This window comes from Dipodomys merriami, unplaced genomic scaffold, assembly GCF_024711535.1.
Source record: "Dipodomys merriami isolate MVZ:Mamm:240054 unplaced genomic scaffold, mDipMer1.0.p SCAF_11, whole genome shotgun sequence".
Classification (NCBI taxonomy): domain Eukaryota; kingdom Metazoa; phylum Chordata; class Mammalia; order Rodentia; family Heteromyidae; genus Dipodomys; species Dipodomys merriami.
In genome coordinates, this window is record NW_027202382.1 from 47,902,816 (window position 1) to 47,923,730 (window position 20,915).

Genomic DNA, 20,915 nt, shown 5'->3' on the forward strand with positions numbered 1-20,915 from the left:
GAGGCCGGTGTGGCTGCGGGAGACTCCGGCTGCTGCTGGGGCTCACTGCAGAGAAGGGAGGGGTCGAGAGATAGCAGGTGAGGCCTGGGCTCTGCTTTGCCATCACAGCCTCCTGCTCCGTAGTCCTCTGCCCCATCCTGCCGCTTCCCTTCTCTGTGTTGGAGCCTTTACTTGGTTGTGGCTTCTGATTCTGGATGTGCTGGTTAGGCCAGGTGTGAGCTAAAAACCCAGTGCGCACATGTCCCCCAGGGCACGTCCCCAGCTCTGCCATGGGACAGGCAGCCCCCCACATTGCATGTGGCTAGACCTCACAAAAACACCCACTCACTCGGGCGGGCGGCTCACACCTGTCATCCTAGCTACTCAAGAGGCTGAGATCTGAGAATCTTAGTTCCAAGCCAGCTAGGGCAGGAAAGTCCATGAGACTCTTACCTTCAATTAACTAGGAAAAAAGCCACAAGTAAGCTGGGCGTCGGTGGCTTATCTCCAATAAAACACCAGATAACCAGAAATGGCGCTGTGGCTCAAGTGGTAGAGCTCTCGCCTTGAGCTGAAGAGCACAGGGACAGCGCCCAGGCCCAGAGTTCAAGCCCCACAACAACAACAACAACAAAAAGCCAGAGGTAGAGCTGTGGCTCAAGTGGCATAGAGTACCAGTCTAGAGTGGGAAAAGCTCAGGGACCGCACTCAGGCCTAAGTTCAAGCTCTCAGTTGAAATCTGAAACCAAAAATAAAAATACTCAAACCTTTTGCTCATCCTCAACCTCAGTCACCTGTCTCCCCTCAGCTCTCTTTGGTTCAGTCACCTGTTTCTCCCCAGGTCTCTTTGGCTCAGTGGGCTCATCTCTAGGTGTGTCCCTGACCCCCTGTGTCCACATGGCCAGTGCTGATAGGGTGCAGAGACCCAGAGTTTCCAGGCTGGAACCCTTGGTGTTCTCTGGTTGTGGGGTAGGATCTGGGGTGGTCACAACAGGGACCCCTAAGTGGGATGTGAAGGACTTCCAGCCTCCAATGCTCCCTTGGCCCAGGCCAGCCTCTTTGGCCTCCGTGGAGCTGTGCTCAGGGTGTGGGCATGGCTGTGTGGCCTGTGGGCTGGACCCCACTGGTGCATCCCAGACCAAGGGCTGCTCAGTGAACACGGTGCAACTCCCTGTGCCCGAGGCTGTGGCCGGCAGGGACTGGCGCCCGCAGTCCACACAGCAGCACAGATTTCTCCCTTTCAGAACTACATGGGCCCCCTGCGGCTAGTGCTGAGCCCCGCGGACATGGCGGCTATCTTTATCAACCTGGAGGTGAGTGCGTGGCAGCCTCACAAACCACTGATCGCTCCTGGGGTGTTACCAGCCACGTCCCCACTGCCCCACGATGGGCTCGGGAGAGCAGCACCCTCGCTGGAGCAGTGGTTGTGAGAGGCAGAAGGAGGTGGTTCTCAGGTGTTTGCGCTGGCCGGCAGGCAGGCAGGCACGGCTTAGACACCCGCAGCCCCAGAGTAGAGCTCGAGAACCCCGAGAACTGTGAGGCAGGCTGTCAGCAGCAGAGGGGAGGTGGTTCCCACCCCTCTGTGGCTGTCCGATCGCAGATGCCGGAGGGGGATTCCCACGGGAAGGTGTATCTGGCCATGGCTGGCAAAACAGGGCATTTGGGCTGCAGGCCGCAGAGGCCATGTGGGCATCCTCAGGGAGGGAGCACGCTGCTCCCGACTCCTCCCAGCACCAGGCTGGTTCTGGTTTCAGTCTGTCAGATGAGATAACCGAGATCCCACAACTTCTCGTCTCTGTGGCCTGACCCATCATGAGCCATGGCCAGGACGGATGACCACAGACGGAAGGGAAGCTGGGGGGGGGGGGAATGTGCAGGTGCTGCCCACAGGTCCACCTCCGCTCTGCGGTGCGGAGCCACGTGCTGGGTGCCCATGAACCCCGTCCTGTGGGCAGCTGCGATGGCCTTGAGGGCTGTGGCTGGCTACGGTTGCCCTGCTTTCTTCTTCAGTTGCTGGCACTAGAGCCCATGCTGGAGTCGCCTCTGTGTGTCCCTCAGGGCTGATGCAGGCTGTGGGTGGTGCCCCAGCGCCAGGCCTCTGTGTTCATTTTTTTTTTATGTTTTTGGGTCCAGTCGTGGGGCCTGAACTCTGGGCCTGGGAGCTGTCCCTCAGCTCTTCAGCCGCTCAGCTCTTCAGCTCAAGGCTGGCGGTCTACCACTTGAGCCACAGCGCCACTTCCGGCTTTTTTCTTTTTGCTTATGTGGTGCTGAGGAATCAAACCCAGGGCCTCATGCATGCAAGGCAAGCGCTCTACCACTGAGCTGTCTTCCCCGCCCCTCTGTGTTCATTATTGTAGAACTTTCTGGCAGAATGACCCCACATTCACAGGGCCAGGTAGCACCAGTGCCTGCTCCCATGTTAGCCTTGAGTGTGTCTAAAGTGTGGGATGCGGTGGGAGGCTCGGCCACCTGCTGATGGCTTTTTCCACCCAGGACCTCATCAAGGTACACCACAGCTTCCTGAGGGCCATCGACGTGTCCATGATGGCAGGCGGCGGCACGCTGGCCAAGGTCTTCCTGGAGTTCAAGGAGAGGTGAGTGCCCACCGCCTGCAGGCCCTCATGGTGTCTGCAGGGCTCAGGACGGCTTGGGCTCTGGGTTCTTGGAGACACATCCTGGGGTGGAATGGCGGAGCTGGGGTTCATCCAGATGAAACCCGGAGGCCTGGGGGTCGAGGCAGGTCGTCCCTCTCCTGACCTCTGTGCCCTCCTCCATCACAGCCTGGAACGGCCTCTCAGGGCCCCCCAGCCCCTCCGCTTCTTTTTGCCTGTCAGGTCTTGGTGGCCGTCCTCCCAGCTCACTGTGTGCAGGCCCAGTGCCTGGTGCTGGGCAGTTGGGAATCCAGGGAGACACCTCGGTACCCACAGAAAGTTGTTTCCCTGGTGTGTGGCAGGCCAGCAGCCGCTTGTGCAGACACCCTGTGTGCAGGTGTGAGCATGGGGCTCCTGGGACATGGGGACAGAGCCGGGAGTGGTCCTGGCTGTGACCTCAGGCTCTCAGGCCAAGGCCACTTTCTGTCTTGCATGGGCAGCACATGCACTGTGTCTTGCCTCCGTGGTCCGTGTACTGGGGACAAGATGGCTCCTGAGCTGTACACCGCTGGGAGAAGCCGCCCACCAGGGTCCCCGTCCCAAGCAAGGTGGCCTTGTCCCAGTGGGAGGACAGTGCAGGCCTCAGTGGATGAGACTGGGGGATGCGGGACAGACGCTGAGATGTCCTGACATAAGCCAGCTTGAGCCTTAGGTGTGGGGAGATGTGTTTCGGGGCCACCAGCTACAAGTGAGCCTCAGCTCCCCCCCCAGGCCATTCCCATCTCACCAGCACTCACACCAGAGCCCGGGGGGGCCACCAACAGCACTGGTCTGGGCACACGCGCCTGCAGTCCCAGCGGCCTCCTCTTTGCCTGTGAATTTGGGTCTGGAGTGAGCCAGGCTCAGCCGCGGCTCACCTGGGAACAGCGCTGTGGTCGAGACACCACTGTGCGTTTCGTTCTGTGCTTCGAACCCCACCAGCAGAGCTGGGCATGGCCAACCTTCCACCCCACTGCGCATGGTGGTGCTTAGCAAGGGGCAGCTGAGATTGTGGAAGCTTCTAGTGGGTGTGAGAGGGCAGCCCTCAGTGTGGCTCCTTGGCTGGGCTGGAGATCTCAGCGTCTCCTTTGTGAGACCTGCTGCTGTTCTGTGGAAACAGTGGCGATGGGTGGGATGCGCAGATGAAGCTCAGGACAGCCTGACCGCCCCAGCCTACGCCCAGGGTCCAGCCTGGCCACCTGAACTATGCCCAGTGTCCAGGGCTCGCTGTCTGACCTGTGCCCAGGATCAAGGATGACCTCAGACAGACCTGGCCTTGTCCCCCAGCAAGACCTTCCTGGCCCCGAGTCCTCTAGGGAGGGACGGCCTCTGCCCCCCTGGAATATCGCTGTAAGAGCGATGTCCATCCCTGTCAGGTAGGGAACCCTGCACAGCGGCCCCATCACCAGGCCAGCAGGGCGCCTGGGCCCAGGCCTCGGGGTCTGTGTAGAGAAGGAGCTGCTCGTGTGTTTGGAGTTGGCTGAGGGCCGATGTCCCTTGCTGAGAGCCTGCTGTGGACGTGTCTCAGCTTTGGGTCAGGGACAGTGGGTTTGGCTCCTGCGGGCATGGGGACAGAGTCCTCAGACAGGGGTGCTCACGGGGCTGTGGTGGAGCTGAGAACCCGCAGCAGGGGGACGGGGCACCCTGAGGCGGCAGAGGCCTGTGGGAGGCAGGAGTGGAGTGGCATAAGGTCTCCAGAAAGACCCTTATGAGGGTCTTCTAGGCCAAGAAAGGGACTTAGTTTTTGGCTTTGGGGCAGGAAGAAGCCGCTGAGTGCCTCAAGATGCTGGCACTCGTCACAGATAAAGGTCGAGGTGACATCCAGGGCAGCACGTCACTTTTATGTTTTGTTTTTGATGCTTTTTGTGGGGCTTGGACTCACACTCTTGCTTGGCTTTTTCACTCTGGGATGGCACTCTAGCAAACCTTTCTGCCCAGGCTGGCTTTGAACTTCAGTCCTCAGTTCTCAGCCTTCTGACAAGCTAGGATTGCAGGTGTGCGCCACCAGCACCCGGCTCTCCTTTCTTTGTGGAGATGGTCCTGAGACAAGGCGGGAGCAGTGCTCGTGGCACGTGTGCCTGGCAGCTGTGTCCTCCACACAGAGGGAGGTCAGGTGCCGGAAAGTTTGTGTTGTGCAGATCTAATACAAGGAAAAGAGCCACATTGTGTTGGTCTGGGGCTGGGCCTGGCTAAGGCGGCGTGCTGCCTGACAATACATGGCTCTGCCCCGTGGCTCCGTGCTGTACTGAAGCACGCAGGGCAGAAGAACTACCACGAGTTGTGGGTGGTCCGGGAGAAGGCCCTGGGCTGGCTCCCTCAGGTCAGAGTGCGACGGAAGGCACTCTGTGCCAGCCCTGGCTGCGGGGTGCTGGATTTAGAGATGATAGTCAGGGACAGGCAAACCCTTGGATGCCCTTGACTTCCAGAGGTGTGACTCCTCTGTAGAGTGGAGGTCTCAGGAAGGCCCCTGGCCCTGAGCCTGAGGCTCAGGGTCTCTGGTTCTGGGCCCTGGCCTCCATCCCCAGGTTGGGGAGAGCCGGTGACGCCGTTAACATTCCCAGTTTGTTCTTGTGTCCTCAGTACACTCCAGCTCACATCCTGTGAGCTTGATGTGCCCTCCCCTCCCCCCCACTGCGGCTGTCATGAGAGGTCGGGATTGGGGGGGTGAGAGAAAGCAGGCAGGTGGGAGACTGTTCTAGAAGCAATGTCCATGCTCCCTCGGCTGGGCCAGAGCCTGGTGCATGTGCATGGAGGTTCTGGAACCCAGCTCTGTGCAGTGGACCTGTAACTTCTTGTAGCAAGGGGCCCAGGGAGGCAGATGCTCAGGCAAAACGGGGTGCAGAGGTTGGGGTATCTGGGCCATGCAGCCGGCAGGGAGAGGCCACAGCCATGAAGGCTGTGTGAGGACAGTGGCAATGTCCTCTGCCTGGTTCCAGGGGTGTGGCGGGCAGGGGGGATCCAGTATCCTGGGTGGACCAGAGAAGCCCAAGGAATGGGAGTTACAGGCATGCACGTGTAGGCACATGTGCGCATGTGTGCAAGCACAGGCTTCGTTCCAAGCCCTGGGTAATTGTACTCAACAATATTCAGGTTTGTGGTTAAAATTAAGGCTGGCAGCTTCTGCTTCCAAAACCAACTTCCTCAGCCGGCTCAGAACTCACTCTGCATTTGGGATCTCGAGGAAAAGAGCAAGGCAGAGCTCAGGGGGCTCACGCCTGTCATCCTAGCTACTCAGGAGGCTGAGACCTGTGGATGGCTGTTTGAAGTCAGATTGGGCAAAAAAAAGTCCATGAGACCCTTGTCTCAGCACTCGGAACCCTTTTGTTAACCACCTAGAAGTGGAGCTGTGGTTCAAGCCAAAGAGCACTAGCTTTGAGCAAAAAAGCTGAAGGACAGAGCCCAGTCCTTGAGTTCAAGCCCCAGTACCAGCATGCACACACAAAAACACAACACAAGAAAGCCAAAACAAGGAACAGAGGTCCAGGCGCCTATAATCCTAGCTACTCAGGAGATCTGAGGATCGCAGTTCAAAGCTAGCCCGGGCAAGAAAGCCTGTGAGACTCCTACCTCCAATGAACCACCAGAAAACTGGAAGTGGCACTGTGGCTCAAGTAGTAGAGTGCTCACCTTAAGCTAAAGAGCTCAGGGACAGGGCCCAGGCTCAGAATTCAAGCCCCATGACCAACAAAAACAAAACAAGGAACAGAAAAACCATGCCCCCCCCCCCCACCAGCCTCCATGGCCCCCACTCTCATGGGAAGGACTCATTGTGCTGGCTGCTGGCGGGGTCTGGAGAAAGAGGTATCTCAGGAATACTTTACTTCAACCCACAGAAATGTCTTAGCTCTGAAGGCCAGAATCCCAAACCAGTGCCATTTGAAACAAAGTTGCCCCAGGCTATGCCCCTTGAAGGCTCTGGGAGAGGCCCCAGGAGAAGCCGCCTGTCTGCCTGAATGCTGGAGCAGCTCATTCACCTCCTGCCTCTGCTCCACGAGTCCTTTTCTGTACCTTGTAGATGGAAGTGTTGGACCCAGGAGCCCCTGAACCCAGTGGGACCTCATACCAACCCTTACCCTCATGACCTCCGCAGAGACCCCGTGGCCCGTGAGGCCACGTGCTGAGGCTCCCGGTGGACGTGTGTTGGGTCTTGTCTATCATGGGCCACTGTGGGAAGTAAGTGCTTCCTGCCTGCAGCCCAGCCCTGGGTGAGGGGGGGCCGTGTCCCTCCTGCGGGCCTGGCCTGCTCAAGACACAAAGCCAGGCGTGGGTGGCTCACACCTGCAATCCTAGCTCTGGAGGCTGAGATCCAAGGATCACAGTTCAAAGCCAGCCCGGGCAGGAAACTCTGTGAGACCCCTATCTCCAATAAACCACTCAGAAAAATGGAAGTGGCACTGTGGCTCAAGTGGTAGCGCACTCACCTTGAGCTGAAGAGCTGAGGGACAGCGCCCAAGCCCAGAGTTCAAGCCCCATGACCAACGACAACAACAAAAAAGACCACACAAACTCAACGTTCTTGTCTGGCCCTCTGCCCACCGCTGGCCACCCTTCCAAGTAAAGTGGCCTCTCTGGCCACAGGGCGGAAGGGCCCTGTGCTCAAGGTGAGAATGTGGTGGTGTGAAGGTGTGAACTTCATTTGGTCGGCCTGCCCTTTCATTGAATTATTTGTTGGTCCTGGGGGTTTGAACTCAGGACCTCATGCTTGCTAGGCAGGCACGCTACCACTTGAGCCACACCTCTAACTCTGTTGCTTGCCGGTTGTTTAGTTTTTGAGATAAAGTCTTGAGAACTTCCTACCCCCGCTTGTCTACTTAAGCTGCAATCCGTCCACTTCCAACCTCCTGAATAGCCAACGTTCTAGGCGTGAGCTATGGGCAGTTTTGTTGTTGTTTTGAGGTAGGGTCTCACTCGGCGGCAGCCTGGCCTGGCACTCGGAACCCTTTTGTCTCAGTCTTCCCAGTGCTTGGATTACAGGCGGGCATCATCTTTTAGGTCTCTGAGTTTTTCTTCCAGTCTGGGCACACACTTGTAATCTCACCAGAAGGCTGTCTTAGGAGGATTATGAGTTCCCTATCAGCCTGGACAACTTGACAAGACAGTCCCCAACAAACTAAAAAAGGGACAGGGGCATGGCTGAGTGAAAAAGGGCCTGTCCAGCACGAAAAGGCCCTGGGCTCTGTCCCCAGCATTGTTAAAACAAAAGAGGAAGGAAGATGAAAAGACGTTTTTCTCTAAGTGTCTCTCACCCATACTGTGAGCAGCCCTGGCTGCTTCCACCCCAGCCGGTTATCAGTGAAGTAGCAAGCGCAGGCCTGTGGCATGACCACTGGCCGTGTCTGGTTCAGGCCAGGGTTCCATCCAGCCGGGACCCCTGTGACCCCCTGCTTTCTTCTGAGGAGGCTCACCTGTGTCCTCACCTGCCTCCTTGCCTTCCTGCCTGGTTGGGCGAGGGTCAGCGGGTGGGAGGGGAAGGTGTCAGTCAAAGAAATGAGATGGAGAATGTGGATGGATAAGCAGCTGCTCGTCAAGTGGGGGATCATCCTACCTCTGTCTCCAGAGTAGCTGGGATTATAGGCATGAGTCATCAGGCCCGCCTGCCCTGGCCTCTTAAATGTCTCTGGGCTGTTCCCTCTGCTTTTTGCTGGGGACATTGAAGCTTTTGTTTGATTTTTTTTTTTTTAAGCAGAAAATAACTTTCCCCAACTGCTTCCAGTGGTGGAGGGTTTTAATCAAGTCGCATATTAACACCCTCATTTAATCAAGTGGTATATTAACACCCTCATTTCAGTGACAGGCTTACTTACGTGAAAACAGGTCCGGTTCACATCTGGTGAGCTCCTGGCTGGTATGTACTCCTCCCCGGCCCCCAGCACGGGGGCACATGCTCTGCAGCCGCAGGACTTGTCCACATGGGCCCCGTGTGTTCACGCTGCACACAGCCATGTTGGTGTCGTCACAGCCGGTGAGCCGCCGGGATGCCGTGCCTGGGACCCCAGTCAGGTGTTCCCTGGTGTGCGCAGCCTGCCCCTCACCGCGAGGCCCAGGCACCAGGCATGCGGTGGTCTGCAGGAAGCGGGATGTCGGCTCAGAGCCTGGCAGGTGGAGCACCGTCCCCAGCCCTGTGCTGATGTCTTCTGCTGAGCTGATGTGTCCTTTGTGGGAAATGTGTTTTCCACTTGCTCCTGCCTCCTCTAGACCTGAATGCCAGGGTTGGAAAAGGGACTGGTCCCCAGGGTTTGAGGCCCAGAAGTGGGAGACCTGCCCATGACCCACACAGCGGCATGCAGCAGCTGGAGACTTCCCTGAGCCGGCTGTGTGACAGCACAGTGCCCGTCAGGGCTAGCGCTCTACCACTTGAGCCACAGAGCCATTTCCAGCTTTTTCTGTGTATGTGGTACTGAGGAATCGAACCCAGGGCTTCCTGCATGCAAGGCAAGCGCTCTACTTCTAGGCCACCTTCCCAGCCCCACCTGGACCTCCCAGGCCCTCCGCCGGGCTCCATGTCTCACCTAAGGCTTGCCAGTCTCACCTGCACCACCCACAGCCAGGCACCCGCCGTGCCATCTGACCCTCCTTGTCCCTGCCAGCTCCCTGGCACGGTCTTCCACCTATGGGCCTTGTGGTAGTCAGGCCTTGTGGTCTCAAAGATGAACAGGCCAGCTGTCCCCAGGCGTCCGCAGTGCCATGGCCAAGGAGAATCTGAGTGATGGGGAGACGGGACAGGTTGGAGAGGAGAGGAGGGAGGGTGTGTGGCATTGGCTGGCTGGAGCCTCAGACTCCTGCTGCTTCCCCTGGCTGGGGTTGCAGGCGGCGCCTGTCTGCCGGGCTGAGCCGGCATGGCACAGGTGTCTGATCATGGGACTCAGGTGCTCTGCAGAAGCAACAGGGTCACTCAGGGTTCCCCAGTTGGCCCGGCTCCTGGGTGAGGATCACCTGGGGGGCAGAAGTGAGGGGTCTTTTTGTATCTACTAGCACCTGGAGGCAGAGCCCTCTCTTTTTCTCTTGGCACAGCTCTTTGTGGGGGTGGAAGGGAAGCTGGAGAATGCAAATAGAACCAGGGTCCATGATCTGAGGTAGACAACAAGAGTGACTTCCTGAGGGTGTGGGTAGCAGGTGCCCCCTTGACAGTCTTTCACACCCTTCTGGCCTGGTGGTGGGTGGGAGTGGGAATGTGGGTTCAGTGAGGAGTCCTCAGGCAGGGCCCTGCTGTGCACGCTCACTGGGCCTGTCTGAGAAGGAAGCAGGTCTCTGCAGCTTGGGCGTCTTACCAGACCTGCATGTGCACACGCACCCCTGAGGCGTGTGCATGTGTGTTCACATGGCATCATGCCATGTACTCCTGAGGCATGTGCATGCGTGCCTACCTGTTGTGCAACCTGGGCCTGCGCATGTGTGTTCACGTGCCGTGGACCCCAGGCACGTGTGCATGTATTCACACGCAGTACACCCCCAGGCTGCTGATCTATGGGGAGTACTGCAGCCGCATGGAACACGCCCAGAGCACACTGAACCAGCTCCTTGCCAGTCGGGAGGACTTCCGGCAGAAAGTGGAGGTAATGGGCTGCCGGCAGAGAAGCCCGGCCTGGCTGTGAGCACGCAGCTCTGCACAGAGCCTGGGAGGCACCGGTTTGGGAAGGCGGGAGGGGCTACTGGTGTGTTCCTGAGGTGTTTTTTTACCCCCTTTGTGTGTTGTTGGACGGGAAGCTGAGCTCACACCTTCAGGAGAGGGCTGGGTGCTGGCCTGAGCCGGTCAGGCTCTGCGGGAGGGCCCCCCCATCCACTTTTGGTGCTCTGTACCCAGGAGTGCACGCTGAAGGTCCAGGACGGCAAGTTCAAGCTGCAAGACCTGCTGGTGGTGCCCATGCAGCGGGTGCTGAAGTACCACCTGCTGCTCAAGGTAGGCTCCACCCACAGCGGTGCCTGGCACACACGGCCAGCCATGACAGTGCCCCGATATTAGGCCATAAGTGGTTCGGTACTTACATAGAACACATACCACTCTGTGTCAGACTCTGAAAGGTCGTCATGGCGAATATACAGGCAAAAATTACAGCGAAGACCAGAAGCAGAGCCAGGAAAATGGAAGGAGACAGGAAAGCATCCTCAGACCAGGCATAAGAAAGCTACTATGGTTGATTGTTTAACCAACTAGGTGAGCTTCCTAGTAGCCATGGTCAAATAGGAATAGGAGGCTTCTAGAAAAGGTAGGCTGGGAGGGAAGATGGCGCTGGCGCCTCGAGGTTCTTCAGTACCTCACCAGTGACCGTCAGCCTTGTCGCGCCTTGCCTTCTGCCACCTTACTGTGTCCCCCCCATAGGAACCCTCTCCCGTTAGCCACAAAGTCTGTAGCCAGTGGAATCAGCACTGAACTCCTGCCGGGGCTGCGGGGTGGGCAGTGGCTTTGTGCTGAGACTCCCTCTCTGTGCGCACACATGCTGTATCAGATCGGGGCTCTGGCAGGGGCTGGAACCCCAAAGGGTGACCCCCACTCTCCTTGCTCCTGCAGGAACTCCTGAGTCATTCTACTGACCGGCCTGAGAGGCAGCAGCTGAAAGAAGCACTGGAGGCCATGCAGGTGGGTAAACCGAGGCAGGAAGCATCGGGTCAGCATGGATGCATGCGCTGTTGGCCGCTCCCAGGCACCGGCTCCATCCAAGGAGCCAGGGCTCACCCTGCCCAGCCCTGGTCCAGTCCCTCTGCCACCAACCTTGTGCCCCAGCTGGCCATGCCTCCTCAGTCTGTAAAATCCCACTGCCCACAATCTCGGCCCAGAACCTTCTGTGGCTCCTGTTGCTCTCTGAGGCCAACCCGTGTGCTCCAGGCCTTCCACAAGCCGTGGCACCCCACTGGCAGCTGTGTTGCCCCCTAAAAGTCCAGATTCCAGGCAGATCTTGCCACCACCCCGGCCCCTGGACGGGCTCTGCGCCCTCCCGCGTGCCGTGCATTCTCAGGCCGAGCCCTCCTCACCGGCTGCACCCTGCCCACCCCGTCTTTGCACTGGACTTGATTCCCTGGGGGAGTTGTCCCCGTTTCCCCCTGCCCCCCGCCCCCGGGCCACTGGCTTCCCCTCGAGTCCCACCCACTCCTGACAGGCTTGTTCACGCCGGCGTCTCCCCCGCCAGGCCCACGCTGGCCACCGTCACCGGTATTCCAGCAGGCGCCTAGCCCAGTGCGGTGCTGTGTAAGGTGCTTCATCCATCCCCTCCCCATGGCAGTAGCCTTGACCTCTGACACCTGCTCTCTGTGGGGTGCAGAGCTAGCACAGTGCAGACTTCTCTGGGGTGTGTGAGCTGGTCAGCCCTGCCCCTGGGCATGACTTACATAAACCACTTTGTCTGGCACGGGTGTGTCAGGGCATATCTATTCTTGGGGTACGTGAGCCAGCACAGGCCCCTTTTTGGCATGCACAAGATGCTACCGATCTGTCTCTGGGTGTGTGAGCCATCATAAACCCTTCCCTCAGGTGCATGAGCCAGCCGAGACCTGTCCGTGTGTCCTGAGGTAGCAGGCTTGGCTCATCCGAAGCCCAAGCCCAGCATTGCCTGCAGCTTCCCGCCCGCAGGCGGCCCAGGTCGCCCGATGGAGCCATTTCCTGCCCATAGCTCTTGGGTCTCCACGGGCTCCCCTGTACATCTCGCAGACCGTGATCAGCTCCTATAGCTTCTGGGTTGCAAGGGATCTAAAGGACTTCGCACTTATCCCCAGTGCAGAGGGTACTGTGCCAAGCCGTCACAGCCTTTGAGCTCGATGGGGGGTGGAGGGTCCTGTCTGTGGCTCAGCTGCTTTGCCCTCAGGGGCCTGAGATTGTGGCTTGGGAGTCAGTGTCGGGTCTGTTGGGGCCAGTTGGACTCCAAGGCCGGGTGGTGAAGCAGCTTCGGGCTTTCTGGGGTTCCTTGTCTCTGGGAATTCATTTCTCGTTTGGAAGGCAAGCGGCTGAGAAAACAAAACACACTGTACACAAATGGACTAAAAGGAAGCTCAGCCTTGCTAAGGTCAAGGCTGGGGTGTGGGCCGTGAGGCCAGGAGGGAGGAAGCAGCAGCCAGTGCCAGCCTGGTGACTGCCCAGCTCCTTGCATTTTGGGGTCATCCACCGACAGGGCTGGTGAATCCTGTGTGCCCGCCATCAAGCTGCTGCAAACTTTCTGGAACAAAGTTGGACACTGCCCCCTGGTGGCCTTTGGGATGATGGCAGCATCGTGAATAGGCTCTGCACTGGAACCTAGCTCCCAATGTAGGGGAGGTTTACTGGCCGCTCATTGTGCCCAGGATAGGAGGGCAGATGGGGCCTTGGTGGCTGCTTCCTGAGAGTGGGTTGGTCCAGGAAGTGGGCTGCTTGTGGCCTGCTGCGGCTCTGTTTCCATTCTAATTTGGAAGCACTGCTGATGGTATAGAAGGGATCCGCTCTAGGTGCCCAGAGGGCATGGTTGCACATGCTGATGGCCTGAGCTCTTTCTTTTGGTCCCCATGTTGCCGTCTCTGCCTTAGTTACTATATTGGTCCTGTGGCCACAATGCTGCTCCTCCCCTGGGTGGAGGCACTAACCCTGCCTTTGGTCACCTAGGACTTGGCCATGTACATAAATGAAGTGAAACGGGACAAAGAGACCTTGAAAAAGATCAGCGAGTTCCAGAGTTCCATTGAAAACCTGGTAAGTGCAGCAGCCTCTCTGGCCCATGCAGACTCGCACACTGCCGTCCCTCTCCACACTGGATGGAGGCTCCCTGGTCACCTCGTGGCCACCAGCATCTGTGCTGCCCCAGGAGAAGCAGTGGATGGACAGTGTTGGGTTCAGAGGACTGGGGGGGGGGTTGTCGTCCCTCCCCACCAGTGGCCAGGCCGACCTCTGTCCAGCCCATGAGGCCAGCTGGGGAGAGAAGCTGGGCCAGTTCTGGAAGCACACACGACTTGCTCTGTGCTAACCAATACCCACTTGCCCGGCATCCACTGTCTTCTCTGCCTGGGTATGGTACACATTTGCGGGGGGGGGGGTGTCATTCTTCATGGCACGTCTCTCTGTGCCAGGGAGACAAGACACAGAATTGGAGCAGAGCCCTGACCGGCCCAGCCTGCATGGGTGCCACCAGCACCTCTCCTGGTCGCTGCCCTCAGCAGCTTTCAGGAACCTGAGGAGATATTCAGGAACGTCTTGCCAGGCCTGTGGTGACACCCAGTCTGGAGTTGTCCCTATTTCTGTGTGTGTGTGGGGGCCTGGGCATGCGCGTGTGCATGTGCGTGTGTGTGTGCTGGTAAGGGGCTTTTACTCAGGATCTCACTTTCTTGCTCAGAGCTCGAGGTCTGTCAGTGGAGTTACACCTCTAGTCCTACATTTTGCTGGTTAACTGGAGATAAGAGTCTCGTAGACATTTCTGCCCAGGTTGGCTTCAAGTCTCAATCCTTCAGGTCTCAGCCTCCTGAGTGGCTAGGATTACAGGTGTGAGCCACCGGCACCTGTCTTCTCTCTGCCCTTTTCTGCCTGGGCTGTGTGTGTGTGTGTGTCCCTTGGAAGCCTCCCACGGCATGTGGAGCTGTGTGTCTCAGCATCACAGCAGAGGCACACTGCAAAGGGAAACTGAAGACTTATGTCAGCAGCCCGAGCAGGGCTCTGGGTGAAAGCCTCATCGTGTGGGAGATGACGACGGCCGGACCCTCCCTGCCGGACAGGCACAGCTTGTTCTCTGGTTGCTCTCAGGGTTGGACAGTCTGCCTTTTCCTACCAGATCCCATTCTGGACCCCAGACAGAAGCAGTCTGTTGACATGACCTAGGCGGTCAAATCCCTCATTGTTCCCCGGACAGGAGAGAGTCTCTGCGTGTGTGTGTGTGTGTGTGTGTGTGTGTGTGTGTGTGTGTGTGTGTGTGTGTGTGTGTGTGTGTGTGTGTGTGTGTGTGTGTGGAGGAGTGGGGACAGGCCTTCGGCCCTGTTCCTCCTCCCCCCTGTGCTCCCCACACTATGGTACAGGCCCGGATTTCTGTGGATCCCTCCCTGGACACGTGCTTACTGCCTTCCCGGTGCTCAGGGATGGGGCCCTTGACTTTGCCTCTGCCTTTTATTTTTCCCCAGCAAGTGAAACTTGAGGAATTTGGGAGGCCAAAGATTGATGGGGAACTGAAAGTCCGGTCCATAGTCAACCACACCAAACAAGACAGGTGAGTGGAGGGAGGGGGTCAGGTGGGCAGCCCCTAGGCTGGGTCCTGGTCCAAGTGCCTTTGAGACAGGCTTTGCTGAGGAAAGAGCCACTGCCCGCAGACTTTGTGCAGCTCATTGTAATCACTTCCTTCCTTCTCCGCGGCAGCCAGTGGCTGCACCGCGGTGAGGTTGTCCTAGCACAGATACAAGGCTGGCTTGGTGGGGGCTGGCCGAGGCAGGGGGGAAGGCTCTGCTGTCTGGCTCAGTCTCCAGCGAGCTGGGCTGGCCCTGAGAGCTAGGTGAGTCTTCTCCCGAGTGCCTGCCCCTGCCCAGGGGTGGTCAGGCACCGGTAGTCAAAGCTGGAGTGAGCTGCAGACTTAAGAGTTGCCAGAGGTTGGGTGCTGGTGGCCCACGCCTGTATTCCCAGCTACTCAGGAGGCTGAGATCTGAGGCTCGTGGTTTGACATCAACCCAGTCAGGAAAGTCCATGAGACTGTTTATCTCTGATGAATTACCAAAAAGCCAGAAGTGAAACTAGAGCACCAGCTTTGGGCAAAAAAACTCAGGGACAGACTCCAGGCCCTGAGTTCAAGCTCTAGTACAAATGCACATGTGTACACACACACACACACACACACACACACACACAAAACTGTCTGTGAATGCCCACTGTGTATGAGCAACTGGAGTTCTTGCAAATTAGGGTCCTGCCCTCTCAGACCCCATCCCCCTCCTGCCCCCATCTAGGGCCAGTGGCCATGGGCTTGGTGCTAGGGGAGGCTGAGGAGGGCGGAGGAAGGAGCTGCAGAGATCTGACTGGGGGATAGCATACCAGGTGGATGGGTCTGGGGGCAGGGCAGCCTGTGCAAAGACCCAGCCCTTCTGCCTGGCCCCATGACTCGGTGCTGTCCTGTGCCTTGGGACACCTGGCCAGCTGGAGGCCGGCCCTCACGTGTGCCCTCTGGGCCAGGTACCTGTTCCTGTTCGACAAGGTGGTCATCGTGTGCAAGAGGAAGGGCTACAGCTATGAGCTGAAGGAGGTCATCGAGCTGCTCTTCCACAAGGTGACCGACGACCCCATGCACAACAAGGACATCAAGAAGGTGGGCCCCTCGTTCCCAGGGTGACAGTGCCCTTCTGAGTCCGGGCAGCCATGGCGCCCTGTGCACAGCGGACCTCGCTGGAGTCCGCTGAGGTGGAGACTGTGGCCCTGCAGGAAAACCGGGGTCCTCACCTGGTCACACGCCCACTGCTGGGGGTGGGTGCCCTCGGGACCCCAGCTCCCTGGTGAGGGATGGGGTGAAGGGAGAGCCTTGCACAGGGCCGTCGTGACAACCTGACTTTCAACCTTGATTTCCACCTGATTCTTCCAATGTCGTCTTACTTCGTAGCAAGCAGGCCTGTCTCCCCTGTCCGCATCCCTGCTGTCTTGTTGAGAGGAGGACTTGGGGGTGGGCTTATCAGATTCCGATGTCCATCTAGTGAGCTGGGGCCATAGCCTCCAGGGTGGAGCTGTGGCTGCAGAGGGTGGGGCTGTGGCTACAGGGGGCGGGGCTGTGGCTGCAGGGGGCAAGGCTTCAGAGGGTAGGGCTGTGGCTGCAGAGGGCGTGGCTGTGGCTGCAGGGGGTGGGGCTGTGGCTGCAGAGGGCGGGGCTATGGCTGCAGGGGGCGGGGCTTCAGAGGGTAGGGCTGTGGCTGCAGAGGGTGGGGCTGTGGCTGCAGGGGGCAGGGCTGTGGCTGCAGGGGGCGGGGCTGTGGCTGCAGAGGGCGGGGCTTCAGAGGGTAGGGCTGTGGCTGCAGAGGGTGGGGCTGTGGCTGCAGAGGGCGGGGCTGTGGCTGCAGAGGGCGGGGCTGTGGCCGCAGGGGGCAGGGCTTCAGAGGGTAGGGCTGTGGCTGCAGAGGGCGGGGCTTTGGCTGCAGGGGGTGGAGCTGTGGGGGTGGGGGGTGCAGTGGCCACAGGGAGCAGGGCAGTGGCTTCAGGGGGTGGGCTGGTGACCCTAGGAGCAGGGCCGTGACTTCTGACTGGGAAGAGGGAGAGGGTGCTGGTGGGGGCATCTGGGGCCCTCCGATTCTGTTCTTCAGCACCCAGCGCCTCAGCACCTGCTGAGTGCGGGCCACCAGATGTGAGGAGCCAGGCTGCTGAGGACCCAGCCCCTGGCCTCAGCTTGTGGGGCAGGCTGCAGACCCAGCAGGCAGTGTCCCGAGGCCAGCTGGAGTAGCTGGCCCACTGGGAGCCCCATTCCTGCTGGCCCACTCAGGGTGTTGAGAAGTGGCCGGCACCACCCCCATGCGGGGCTGTCAGCCTCCCCAGGGTGGGCCAAGTCTTTTAATGACCTGTCTTCCCCTTTCCTTTCCTCTCCTCATGCTTCCTAGTCCCATGGGAAGATGGTAAGCCCCCCGCCCCCCTCAGCTGATGCTGACTTCCCCTGCTAGCCTGGCCCAAGGGCCTCAGTAGACAGGGCTGGGGCACCCCTCCTCTGCCTCCCTCCGCAGCCCAGAGAACAGACACAGCGGGAGGTGGAGGCTGCACCTGGGTGAGGCCGTAGGTCGCTAACCTGGGTCATCCTCAGCTTTCCTCTCCACCTTTGTCCTCTCCTCTCCTCTCCTCACCTTCCTCTCTATCCTCCTCCTCCTCCTCCTCCTCTTCCTCCTCCTCCTCCTCCTCGCCTCTCTCCTTCTGTCCTCCTTTCTTTCCATCTCATTGTTTTCTTCCTCCTCCCTTTGATTTTTTCCTGTTTTTTTCTCCTTTTTTCCCCCTCTCCTCCTTTCTTTTCCATTCCTCTCCCTCCCTCCCTTCTTTCTTTTCTTCCTTCTCTCCTTCCCCCTTTCTCCTCCTCCCTTTCTTTTCCATTCCTCTCCCTCCCTCCCTTCTTTCTTTTCTTCCTTTTTTCCTTCCCCCTTTCTCCTCCTCCCACCCTCTCTCCTCCTCCTCCTCCTTTCCCTCCTTCTCTTCCAATGGACACAGGCCACATTCCCAGCCCCTTTTCCCAGACCTCCTGATGCCACTTTCCCATCCATAGAGACTGGGTGCCCCAGTCAGGCCACCTGTTCCCTGTCTTTCTCATTTTAATTCAGAGAAGAGAGGGGACAGGAGAGAGGTTGTGGGGGGGCTGGGGACAGGCCCTGGGGAAGTTCCTAGCCAGAGGCTCCCAAGGACCTGCCCTGGGGAGGTGACGCGGGCTAATGCAGCTGAAGGCCTGTGTGGAGATGGTGGGGAAGGGGCCAGAATATCCATCCTGTGGGAGGATCCCCTGCATAACCCCCCCTACACACACACACATACATACATGTGCTTACACACGTGCATACAGGCATACAGATGGCCACAGCACACAGGTGCACATGCACACCATGACCCACGTTCCAAACTATGCACAGTCATCATGACGCAGGGACATAGCGCCTGTGTGCACCTGGGCACGTGTGTACCCAGGGGTGGCAGGAGAAGTGTGTGCCTGTGTGGGCACTGTGCCAGTTGTAAGTGTACCTGTCCCTGCAGTGGTCCTATGGCTTCTACCTGATCCACCTCCAAGGCAAGCAGGGCTTCCAGTTCTTCTGCAAGACGGAGGACATGAAGAGGCGGTGGATGGAGCAGTTCGAGATGGCCATGTGAGTCGGCATGGTGGGGGCACCAGGAGGCAGGCGCCAGTGCCCAGACTCGGCCGGCTCCAGCCCTGTGCCCTGGCCCATAGCTTATTAGTTGTTTCCAGGAGCAGGAGGGCCCTCCTGCTGTTCTGGAATTTCCAGGTGGGTTTGGCCATCCCAGGGGACAGGCCACCATGGCGGCTCAGCCTCCTATGCCTGACCGCAGGCCAGGGCCTCCCTGTGCTGCCAGAGGACGCCTAGCGGCCTATCCTCAGGACGCAGGGCTTGGAGGCTTGTTGTCACTGGGCTTGGGCAGTGCTGGGGTTTGAGGCATCCGTGCTTGCTGGGCAGGCGCTCTTCCCACTCAGACCATACTTCCAGCCCTTTTGCTCTGGGTATTTTTTGTGCTAGTTCTACGGTTGAGCTTTGGGCCTGGGCACTGTCCCTGAGCTTTTTTTTGGCTCAAGGATAGTGCTATACCACTTGAGCCACAGCACCACTTCCAGCCTTTTAGTGGTTAACTGGAGATTAGAATCTCACAGCTTTTCCTACACTGGCTTTGAGCCACCCTGAGATCTCAGCCTCCTGACTTCCTAGGATTACTGGCTTGGGCCACTGGCACCCATCTGCTCTATTTATTTTGGAGATAGGGTCTCATTCTTTGTCTATGCCGACCCAGACTGTGACCCTCCTATGTACTCTGCCCACCACAGCTGGAGGGCAGGTGCGCACCTCTGTGTCTAGCATTTTTCTGGGCTTTGAATATCTTCTGTGACACAGTGAAAGGTACAGTGAAAGCTTCCAGCCCTCTACACACGGCCTTCTCTGGTGTCAAGAGGAGAGCCAGGCTCAGAATCCAGGCCCTCGGGTACATAGTCTTGGTCCCAATGCAGTTGCCCTGGCTAGTCCCTGTCCGTGGGACCTGGGGGCTTGCTAGGCAGCGTCTGCTCTCCTCCCCCCTCCCCCCAGGTCAAACATCAAGCCGGACAAGGCCAATGCCAACCATCACAGCTTCCAGATGTACACCTTTGACAAGACCACGAACTGCAAGGCCTGTAAGATGTTCCTCAGGTGAGCTTGCCCCGGCCCCCGAGCCCCTGATGATGCCCCCCCGGCCTCCCAGCCCTGCGCTCGCCCCCCGCCCCACGTTCCTGATCTCCTGGGGCCCCAGATTCTTGGGTTCAGCCAGAGGGTGCCTGGGCTGCTGTGGGTTCAGGGACCAAGCTGGGTTGGCTGGTGCCCCTAGAGGAGGAGGGATTCTGGAAGCTCAGCAGGGCTTAGAGGGACAGATGCTCCAGGGTGGGTTCCAGAGGGTAGGGGCTCTGCCCTCAGCCCCCCGTCCCCTCACCCCCCTGCCTTCCCCACAGGGGCACCTTCTACCAGGGCTACCTGTGCACCAGGTGTGGCGTGGGGGCGCACAAGGAGTGCTTGGAGGTCATGCCCCCCTGCAAGTTCAGTGAGTACCCAGCTGTACGCGACAGAGTCCGGCTGGCCAGCCCCGGTCACCTCTGCGCCCTGAGCCGTGGGCTGCACCTGCCTGCTCCTCCCTGGCACTGTGACTCAGTACAGGGCCAGATGAGAAGCAGAAACAGTTGACCTAGACTGTGAGAAAGTTATCAGGAGGCCGGGGCCTAGGGGTCCCTTGCCAAAGTCCTCCCTAATACGCCTTCCAGAGTCACCGTTGCGGCCTGGCCCTCTGTCTGAGGAGGACGCTCCCAGAATCCATACCCCAAAATGGGGTCAAAGCGGCTGGGAATGAGGCCTAGTGGTAGAGTGCTTGCCTCCCATGCATGAAGCTCTGGGTTCGATTCCTCGGTACCACATACACAGAAAAGGCTGGAAGTGGCTCTGTGGTTCAAGTGGGGGAATGCTAGCCCTGAGCAAAAACAGAAGCTCAGGGACAGTGCCCAGGCCCTGAGTTCAAGCCCCAGGACTTGCACAAAAAAACCCACAAAAGATGGGTTCAGACATTCTGTGCAGGTGCACAGTGTTTCCAGCCATAGCAGCTGTCATGGCCGTCCCCTGCCCGAGAGGCCTGGCCAGCAGCAGTGACACGTGCACGTGGGCACGGCCCTTGGAGTGCCCCTTCTTATGCTCAGTTGGGTAGACGGGCTGTGGGGTCCTCACCACCAGCTGCTGTCTGATGCTGGGGAATGAGTCAGAGCAGGCTCACCCGAAGTCTAGGCTCATGAACGGTGGCAGGAATCTCAGCTAGCAGCCTGGCTCCGTGGCTGCCCTCCTCCAGGTGGAGACCGGGCCCCGGGCCTTGGGCAGCGGGCTGGGTATGCAGCTAGGTGGATGGGATGAGTCCAGTAGGGCTGACCACCTGCATCACCAACCTGCAGTCCCCCTGATCCAGTGCTCATGCACAGAAGGGCTGGACTCCTGTCTGGAAGTGAGGAAGCAGCTGGGCTGGTTTGTTACCCTGAGCATGCCACCACTGCACGTATTTTGAGCTGAGACTAGATCAATGATGTATTGATTGTTAATTATTAGTGATCAGTTACTGCCGATTCTGGCCCAGTGCTGGCCACTGACCCATCCAGTGCAAGGTCACCAGGTCACCCAGACCCCTGGTCCCCACTGCACTGTGTC

The 20,915-nt window shown here is 58.7% G+C and overlaps 1 protein-coding gene across 6 annotated transcripts in view; it reads left to right on the plus strand.

Annotated features, from left to right (window-relative positions):
* Vav2 (vav guanine nucleotide exchange factor 2) overlaps positions 1-20,915 on the plus strand; it is a 149,995-nt gene that overhangs the window by 114,277 nt on the left and 14,803 nt on the right. For all 6 annotated transcript variants that reach the window (XM_070014988.1, XM_070014992.1, XM_070014987.1 and 3 more), the window contains exons 7-17: positions 1,224-1,292; positions 2,473-2,573; positions 10,063-10,162; positions 10,411-10,506; positions 11,116-11,184; positions 13,171-13,257; positions 14,670-14,755; positions 15,706-15,838; positions 18,235-18,344; positions 19,290-19,391; positions 19,688-19,776. In XM_070014988.1, the coding sequence (XP_069871089.1) occupies positions 1,224-1,292; positions 2,473-2,573; positions 10,063-10,162; positions 10,411-10,506; positions 11,116-11,184; positions 13,171-13,257; positions 14,670-14,755; positions 15,706-15,838; positions 18,235-18,344; positions 19,290-19,391; positions 19,688-19,776 (1,042 nt within the window). The remainder of the gene's footprint in view (positions 1-1,223; positions 1,293-2,472; positions 2,574-10,062; positions 10,163-10,410; positions 10,507-11,115; positions 11,185-13,170; positions 13,258-14,669; positions 14,756-15,705; positions 15,839-18,234; positions 18,345-19,289; positions 19,392-19,687; positions 19,777-20,915) is intronic.